Source organism: Podarcis filfolensis (genome assembly GCF_964270895.1).
Source record: "Podarcis filfolensis genome assembly, chromosome: 13".
Classification (NCBI taxonomy): Eukaryota; Metazoa; Chordata; class Lepidosauria; order Squamata; family Lacertidae; genus Podarcis; species Podarcis filfolensis.
Window position 1 is genome coordinate 23,767,633 of NC_139615.1, and position 9,849 is coordinate 23,777,481.

Genomic DNA, 9,849 nt, shown 5'->3' on the forward strand with positions numbered 1-9,849 from the left:
TTCCAGTGACTTCATCCCAAGGAAACCAAACCTGGGAAAGTTTTGGCACCCCTGGAGTCTCTCACCACTTAGAGACTGGAGCGCATGCAACACTAGCATAGTCATTCCTCTGATTTCATGGATCAGGAGTGTTCAGTACACCAGCCCTAGCCATCACTCCGTAAGGCAGTGAGATCAGAGGCGGAATTAGGGGAGTGAAACTGGTTCGTCCACACTGGGTACCAAGACGAGAAGACGCCACAGCCATGATGAAGAACAGAAGTTGAGAGGTTGGGGGTGCTGAATTTTGGCATTGCACATGGTGCAACTGAAATTTTAAATCCCAAAGTCTGGCACTGGTGGGAAGTAGCTACACTCTGCCAATGGTCAGAAACTGATTCCTCTGTCTTGGTGTTGGCATTCTTACATAAACATACTCTGTCATCATAGCCTAGTTGCATCAATGGTTAGGTACTGTATTCTTCCTCTCAAATTAAAAAAAAAAAAGACTGGTATGTGGCTGATGTAAATCTGATTAGCCAAGCAGCAGGAAATGGTGGGGGTTGAGGGTGTTCCAAATTGTTGTTGTGAGTGGGTGGGTGGGTGTTATGATGTGTCTGTTTGCACTGCCAGCATTCATGTATGTTCAACTGTTCCACCTGGCCTTTGGTTTGGACTCAGTCTGACCCTTACGTTTCCCTTCCCTTACTGTTTTGATCTATGGACTACTTTTAAAATGAGGCTGCATTTTAAATTGCATTTTAACCTGTATTTAAAATTTTTCTGTATTATGTTTTTCTTGTAATTTTACTGGTGTTAGCTGCCCTAAGCCCAGCTCTGGCTGGGGAGGGTGGGGTATAAATAAAAATAATTATTATTATTATTATTATTATTATTATTATTACTATTATTATTACTATTATTATTATTATTATTTACATACAGCTGAGAAGTTTAGGATCTTTTGCTGGAGTTATGACGTGTTCTTGTGATGGATGTGTGTTAACCCCTAATCTTATGCCCACAAGAAGTTCTCACACAAAGAAACAAAGAAAGCTTGGTTTATTATATAAAATAGGAGTGACAGAATATATAAAAATGCTGCTTTAGATAGCAAAGTTACAATCCAGGAAGTAGCACATTACAATACATACACACTTTGTTTAAAGAACAAAAGATCCCCTAACTATTCTAAAAGCCTACAGAACCAAAAATGGGGAGGAAGGGGGGAGTATGCCTGTCCTTAAAGTGAAGCAGATATACAGAGTCCTAGGGATCACTGGGTTAAGTGTTGTCCTGTTAGAGCTGTGGGAGCTTTGCATCTTTTTTTTTTATATATATACATTTTGCCAAGGCATACCAGTAGAGGGGAGGGGGTTGTGAAATGAGTGATTCCTACAATCTCTATAGTTACACTAGTGGCCAAAATTGTGGAAACCTTTTGGGAAAAAGTGTATTTCCAAGGTTTGATGGCTCATAACACCACTTTATTCTGGAGTAATACCATAAAATTATATATCAATGGAAAAACAATTTAATGAAGAATGCATTAAACTCAAGAGAGCAAATCTCTAGGAACACAAACCAGATATTACTGTACCCTCCTCCCCTTGCTGAATATATCTTTTTGGCCATCAAGGACTGGTTAGGTTTCATATGCTTTTATGGAGGACTATCCAAATGCACAGACAGCTGAAGTCCTTAGAGGAGAAAGCACATCTGAAGGTAAGAGAAAAATATTACTAAATTAATTCATATAGTTCAAACCTTACCTAACACCATATGAGTTATTTAATGGATCTCACATGTATATCCATTAAATCACTGGTTGCCAACTAATAGGTCATGGCCCGATTCAGTATAGGCTGCAACAGGAGCACAACCACCATGCAAATGTATAGTACAGGATTAATCAATTGTTCTCAACTTTATGTGTGGGTTAAAAGCAGGTCCTGAGTTGGAAAATGTTGAAGTTTGTTTGTTTGTTTGTTTGTTTATAAGAAAATCTTGATGAATGTGAGATTTTTTCCTGGGCATGGGAATCCTTTTTTATTCTTCACACAAAAAAAATAAATGAGTTCTTTAAGTTTTAAAAACAGGGTGTTGTGTTGGCTATAATGCAGAACCACAATCAATAAAGCAAGAGCTGCCTTTAACATTTCAAACTGAAGTGAATTTGGGGGTTTCTTCAATGGCAAAACATCCGAGGAAAGTAGGAAGAGGAACTTAAGGAAAGATTGAATGAGTTTTCGCAAGCCTTCCAAAATTTATTTGAAAGTTTCCATATGTATTGGGAAATTGAAAGGTTTTAACTAAGCTAGTGAAATTTCAGAGGAGGAAAGAGAGTTTGTGCTCCTTTCATAATATACTGTGGCTTCTCTGATGCTTTGATGGCAGAATACTTATTACCTGCTGCATCTGAAAAAAATCATTAACTTTCTGTTTATTTTCAAAGTGCCTGGTTCTCATGTAACAGATTTTATCACATTGTGCATCTATTCAGCTGCAGCCCCATGCACTCTTAACTGAAAATTACATCCAAATTGAACATAAGTAGGACAGGACTGTATGTCAGTGAGTTGTAAGAACCACTTTCAATGTGTTTAGGTCTTTTACCCTCACTCTTCCTATTTTTCTCTCACAATTCTTTAAGCGCTTATTTATATAGTATTTTTCCCAGTGTACTTTTGTTCCCTTCTGATATTGTCCCCCTCAAAAATGGCACCCTGTGGGGGATAGTAGGTGCTGATATTCAACAGGAGAAAGCTTAAAATCCTTTGGTGTGCAGGGTTAGGCTGTGTGCACAGTCCCCATTTCTCTGTGTGCTCCTATCACTGGTTTGAGAAGTGGTATACACACAGCATAAGCCACAAGCCACATGTCTCTGGTCATTTTTTAAGAACTGCTGCATTTCCTCCCAAACCACATTTGATCCATGATGTGAAGAGTGACCTAGCTACATTTCAAGCTGGTATTTAGTAGACATCCTTAGCTGTTCTAATCCCACACCCAAAATATCTATCCAGTATTATAACTTTTGTGGAAACTTTTTGGAAACTCAACCTAGGCATTGTTTCTTGTCTTACAGTTGAGTTTGTTACTTATCTCCCTCAAAATTCTTCAGATGTTATTTTACATCCCCAGAATGCTGAAGTTACATCCATGGGAGCTCTGAAGGCTGCTGATGTCCTTCGCAACTCATGGTGCAGGCAAGAGCAATGGGTTATTTTGTAATTGCAACTTTTGTTTTGCAACTATTTTAAGACTGTTTCCAGTAAAAATTTGAAATTCATTCTTATGTTGGAGAGCAAATTCTTCTCTACTCTACACAAGGTCCAGATCGGGGATTCCAATGCACCATATTTTTTTTGGGGGGGGGGTTGGCATCCATCTGTCTTGGAGACAATGGAGTCCACCTCCAGGAGTATGAAATGTTAAATTCTCCAGGCTGAAGTGTTATATTACTAGAATATTCTGCTGTCATTAAAACTTTGTACTTCTGTTTCTTTTTGCAGAAAGCATGGACCAAAGCAAAGACCAAACTATAGCTAACCAATCCTTTGTTTCAGAGTTTCTACTCCTGGAATTCTCAAAAGTTTGGGAATTTCAGATAATACACTTTGTAATATTCCTGGTATTGTACTTGGCAATTGTAACAGGGAATCTTCTCATCATCTCTGTAGTAGCCTTTGACCATCGTCTGCACAACCCCATGTACCTCTTTCTAATGAACTTAGCCATGCAGGACCTGGGCCAAGTTTCAGTCATTATTCCCAAATCCATGGCCAATTCACTCATGAATTCTAGGCACATTTCTTATTCTGGATGCGTTGCTCAAGTCCTATTCTTCACGTTCTTCATATCTACTGATTTTTTCCTCCTCATAGTCATGGCCTATGATCGGTATGTTGCTATTTGCAACCCACTGCAATATCAGATGGTGATGAACCTGAGAGCCTGCATTGAAATGATTTTTACTTCATGCGTCACTGGGTTTCTTTATGCAGGTTTGCACACTGTCAGCACTTTTGCAACTCCTTTCTGCTCCAATGTTGTCAATCAGTTTTTCTGTGAAATCCCACAGTTAGTAAAGCTTTCCTGTTCTAAGAAAAATCAAATTGAAACTGGAATTGTGCTGTTGTTTGCTCTCATTGGGCTAGGCTGCTTTATATTTGTTCTTGTGACATATGTACAGATTTTTAGTGCAGTGTTAAGGATGCCATCTGCACAGGGAAGACAAAAGGCCTTCTCTACCTGCCTTCCACATCTCATGGTATTCTCCACATTTATGGTCACAGGCTTGTTTTCCTATTTGAGTCCCATGACTAATACAGCAACACATTTAGATTTGTTTTTTACTGTGATATATTCTATGGTCCCACCTTTGCTGAACCCACTGATTTACAGCATGAGAAATAAAGAGATCAAGGCTGCTTTGTCAAATATGTTAAGGTTGAAAACATCTTCAAATAAATTTGTTTTTAGTTTTCTAATATAGAAATTAATATAGTCATTTTCTTTAGGTATGGATATGAGTGTCACATGGATGTTTCACATTGATTTCAATGGGACCAAATAAAACTAAATCTGAATCCATCAATTGGTTGTTGTCTAACTATATGGATCTGCTAACATAAGGGTCTACATAAAGGAACTTCTACTACTTCTTGTCTTCCTGTGCATGCTTATGCCCTTCTAAATTTGTTCTTGGAGGTCCCCCAATGTCTCCAGAGTGGGAAAATGCATGCGTCCACCCTTCACTTCATCATAGACCCTTTGCGTGGACGCGTGCAGCCCCTAGATCTGGAGCGGCTCCATCAGCATAGGCTTGGCTTTGCCTTCCCTCAGGTGGGATACCTGGAGGTCTCCGCCTACCTCAGTCAGTTGTCCAATCCCACCTGGGGGAAGCGTTGCCAAGGAGACCAGGCCAGGTAGGGGAGGGATTACCTGCCCACACAATAGAGGGAGGATCTTACCTGGGAATCCTCACTTGGAAATGAACATTTTGCAAGCAGTTGGGTTTGAGAATAATGGAGTTAATTTGCTTCCTGAAGTCAACCATGTATTGCAGGTGATCACTTGAGGAGATGTTAAAATGAGGAAGTAAAACATGGATTTGAGGCAGCCTGATCTATAAAGAGGATAAAGGACTCTAACTGAAATAATTTTGCTTAATGGAATTTTTGCAAATAGAAACCCCTTAGATAAGACTAGCAGGATGCTTTTATTGTGTTTGTACACCTAATTCAGCTGAATCCCAAACCAAGTGGAGTAATTGGGGGATACCATGGATTGCAACACTGAATGGAAAGGAAAGTTGGATGATAATGAAGGTGAGGAGGATAAATAGGCCAAACTTCATTCCAATTAACTCAATGTTTGCCTTAAAATTAAGAATTCCATTGTCTAGTCTATCCATGTCAATAATGTGTTCTAATTCAAGCTAAACAAACCCAACTCCCTCAACTGTTCCTCATAAGGCTTCCTTTCCAGACTCTTGGTTATCTTGGCCACCATTCTTTGCACATATTCCACCTTGTCATGATCCTTCTTAAATTGAGAAACCCAGAACTACACAATATTCTAGATGTGATCTGACCAAGGCAGAATAAAGTGATACTATTACTTCCCTTGATTGGGACACTATACTTCTGCTGATGCAGCCTAGGATAGCATTATATTTATTTTTTTGCTGTTAAAACACACTGTTGACACATCTTAAGCTTGTGGTCTTCTAAGACCCCTAGATCCTTTTCACATGTACTACTGGCAATCCAGTGATTTAGTGCAGTTGTTTCTTCCTGTCAAATGTGGAACCTTACATTTGTCCCTACTGAAATTCATTTTTTTAGTTTGGGCCCAGGTCTGCAATCTGTTAAGGTTATATTGAATCCTGATTCTGTCTTTCATGGCATTAGCAACCCCTCCCAGTTTGGTGTCATCTGCAAACTTGATGAGCATCCCCTCAATTCCTTCGACCAAGTCATTTATAAAGACATTGAACAACAATGAGCTCAGGACAGAACCCTGTGGCACCCTACTTGTCACTTGTTTCCAGGATTAGGTGTACTCTTTGGATTGGGTCAGCCAGCCAGCTACAAATCCAACTAACAGTTACCCCACTCAACCCACATTTTACTAGCTTCTTCCCAAAAATATCATGGAGGACTTTGCCAAAAGTCTTACTGAAATCAAGTTACACTACGTCCACAGCATTCCCCTGATCCACCAAGCTTGACACTCAATCCATCAAAAAAAGAAAAGAAAAAAAAAGGAATAAAGAAATGAGATTTGTCTGGCATGACTTGTTTTTGAGAAACCCATGCTGGGTCTTGGTAATCACATCATCCTTTTCTATGTCCCCACAGACTGACTGTTGAATTATCTGTTCTCAAACTTTTCCTGGTATCAATGTCAAGAACTTAGGCATGTGCCTCATCTGTTTTCCTTAAATATGAGTTCCATTGTAAAACCCAAGAATATAATTGTCAGATTCACCTTTCACTTAATTAAGAGAAATTACTCAAGAGAGAGTCAAAGTGCTAAAATTCCAGGATTCCAAGACCATTGTTTTACAAAATATACGTGGAGGCACTTTAGGGCACCACCACTACTCAGCCTTGTAATGGAGTATCTACACAAAGTGAAAATTCCATATAGATGAGGCTTCCCATTCAATCTGATGGTCATAGTAGATGCAATACTGCATTCGGCGACCTGCATTCGATTCATCCTTTAGGTGAATCCTAAATGTAATGTGACGATACTTTGATGGAACGTATGAGGGTTGGGAGACCCAAGCAAATGTAAAAGGGTAGCTGATGCTGTCCACAAGCACCAGCCTAATGTTATCTGTCTCCAGGAGTCACACCATGTTGAGTCTGCTGTATGCCTACTAAAACACAAGTATTTTTAAGACTGCTGTAAGGGGAATCCATTGATTCCCATTACCCAGATTGCATTAAAAATGTTGTTAGAATCAGCTTACTCATATTGTGCTAAGAATGTGTCAAGAATATTTGTGCAGGAATAACTCAGCCTTGAGCTAGCCAGATAACAAGTTCCATCCTCTTCTTGCTGAACAAGGTTTCCAGCTCTGATAATGCCTGCTTTTCCTCTGTGAACGTCACTTAATTTCTACATCCATGTGTATAAAGCTAAGGAAAGGGCTCCTTATAAGCCTGTGTAATTTATACATCTTTGGAATCGACCCTGGTGAATTCCCCAGTGACTGTTGCTTCTTGTCGAAATAAAACTGCATTAAGCTTTCCTTGCTGTGTTCATAAAATAATTCCAACACACTATTATATTGTACCCAGGACCAGAAGTTCAAGAGGGGTTGCCATAATCTTAAATGCTACTTTTCATTCACCATAAGGTGAATGGCGACCCAGTTAGCTATTATGGCCCAAGTCCTTTATATAAATTCTAACAGCACTTTGGATCACGGACAATCTAAGTTCACCACCTGCACAACTCTCAAAATACACATCTGATTCAGTGTTGCTGAGCTGTACAAGACTCATGAGAATTAAACCTTCAGGGTGTGATTAGACATGAGACATGAATAAACTCAATGCTGAAGCTTACCACTGTTAGAACAGATAGAGAGATGTTGAGAGAACATCACTAAGATAGTTACAGCTGAATAAGAAAGAAGTAATGTGATATATTTCTGTTCACAGGTACCAAACAAACATCAGAGAAGCACAATGTCTAACCAGTCAAGAGTGAATGGATTCCTTCTTCATGGATTTGCTGAAATCCAGCAGTTGCAGATATTCCACATCATCATTTTTGTCATGATGTATTTCGTGGCCTTCATAGAAAACCTTCTCATCATCACAGTCATCATCTATAGCCACCAGCTTCATACACCCATGTACTTCTTTCTGGCCAACCTGTCATTCCAAGACTTCGGCTCCATATCCGTTACAGTTCCCAAGTCCATTGCAAATTCATTGATGAAGACCCAAACCATCTCTTACTCTGGATGTATCTGCCAAGTCTCCTTTCTTGTCTTCTTCATGGTCTCCCACTTCATCATTCTTGGTGTCATGGCATATGATCGTTATGTTGCCATCTGCAATCCACTGCATTATGAGACTGTTATGAACAAAAAAGCTTGCATTCAGATGGCAGCCAGTGCATGGATTGGTGGAGTTTTTTATTCAACTATGTACACTGGGGCTACATTCAGATTTGAGTTCTGTTCTAATGTCATCAATCAGTTCTTCTGTGAAATCCCACAACTGCTGAAAATCTCTTGCTCTGACTCATATCTCAATGAAATTTGGGTTCTGATTTTTGGGTCTTCTTTTGGCTTCATTTACTTTTCTCTAATTATTTTTTCTTATGTTCAGATCTTCAGAGCTATTCTTAGAATCCCATCCAGCCAAGGGAAGCAAAAATTCTTCTCAACTTGCTTGCCTCACTTTATTGTTATTTCCCTGTTTGTGGTAAGTGGCACCTTTGTCTATTTCAGACCAAGTTCCAGTTCCCCATCAGCATTTGACCTCCTGGTTTCTATGTTCTACTGCATGGTGCCACCAGTAATGAACCCACTCATATATAGCATGAGAAACAAGGAACTGAAAGTGGCATTCTGGAAACTGATTACTAACATTTCTCCCCCAATCCTTCGGCAAAAACCGTTCTCCAGTGCATTTTAAAAAACAGTTTCTGTTGTCTATATGCCTTGCGCAAAATTTCCATTTATATGTTTGTTTACTCAGAAGTAGGCAACACTGAACTCAATGGGAATTACTCTCAGGTAAAGATTGTAGCCATATAGGGCTTTAGACTGATGTTGTACTAAACCTTTGATCCTCCCTACCCATTACCCATGCTAGCAGAGGCAGACAGAAATTGGAGGACCAATATACAAGCCAAGCCTCCTTTAGAGTGAATGAACTACCAAACTGGGCAAATGTAGCTAGCTCACTGCTAGCACTTATATAAATGAATATAATAGAATATATACTCAGAAATAAACCTCATTGAATACATTTAGAGTTTTTGGCTATTGTGTATAGGACTGCAGATTTAATCTTTCCCATTGAAATCCGGAGGATCTAAAGCTTATTTAATATAGATGATTGTGTTGACTGCCAGTTGGCTGGTAAATTATCACATGTTAAAATTCATAACAATGTTCTCCTTAAAAGCTTATACAGTGGTACCTTGGTTTAAGAACAGCTTAATTTATGAATAACTTGGATTAAGAACGCTGCAAATCCAGAAGTAGGTGTTTTGGTTTGTGAACTTTGCCTTGGAAGAAGAACATGTTCTGCTTCCTGTTGAGTGTGTTCCATTTGTAAATTGAGTCTGCCACTGCTATTGGAAAGCACACCTTGGTTTAAGAAATGACTTTCAGAACGGATTAAGCCCGTAAACCAAGGTACCACTGTATTCCTCAACATTTGTATTAGTTATAAATTCTTGCTGTGGAAATGTAAGCCAATAGATAAAAAGTAATTTCATTCATGGGAGCTTACCTATGTACCCATTCTTGCAGGTGTTGTAAATTTTCACCGATTCAGTTGTTTTTAACTCATTGTTGTGTATGTCATTATAGGGATGTTATAATTTTTTTTGTTTTCTTTTTATGTCACAACTTGCACATATGGCAATCAGCATTCAGAATGATCCTTGGGTGGCCACAAATTCCCTCTTGTGTTATGATTTCACATCCCAGCACTTCTTTTGACATGCAGTCTCCATTTTGCAGATGTGGGATTGGAGCCAGAAGTGGAGGAATGGGAAGACTGGAGAGACAAAAGGTCATTGGGAAAGAGCAGGTGCAACACACTCAAAGGTGTTTTCCATTGTGTTTCATTCCTTAAAAAATGAGGTGAAATGTTTTATCTA

General features: G+C 39.1%; 1 protein-coding gene across 1 annotated transcript; it reads left to right on the top strand.

Moving 5' to 3' along the window:
* Positions 1–1,643: 1,643 nt before the first annotated feature.
* Positions 1,644–8,651, top strand: LOC310748577 (olfactory receptor 14C36-like; the record flags this gene model as incomplete). Its single annotated transcript, XM_083584429.1, has 3 exons — positions 1,644–1,704; positions 3,495–3,882; positions 8,051–8,651. The coding sequence occupies 3 exons, from the start codon at positions 1,644–1,646 to the stop codon at positions 8,649–8,651; spliced, it is 1,050 nt and encodes a 349-aa protein (XP_083440555.1).
* Positions 8,652–9,849: the final 1,198 nt, after the last annotated feature.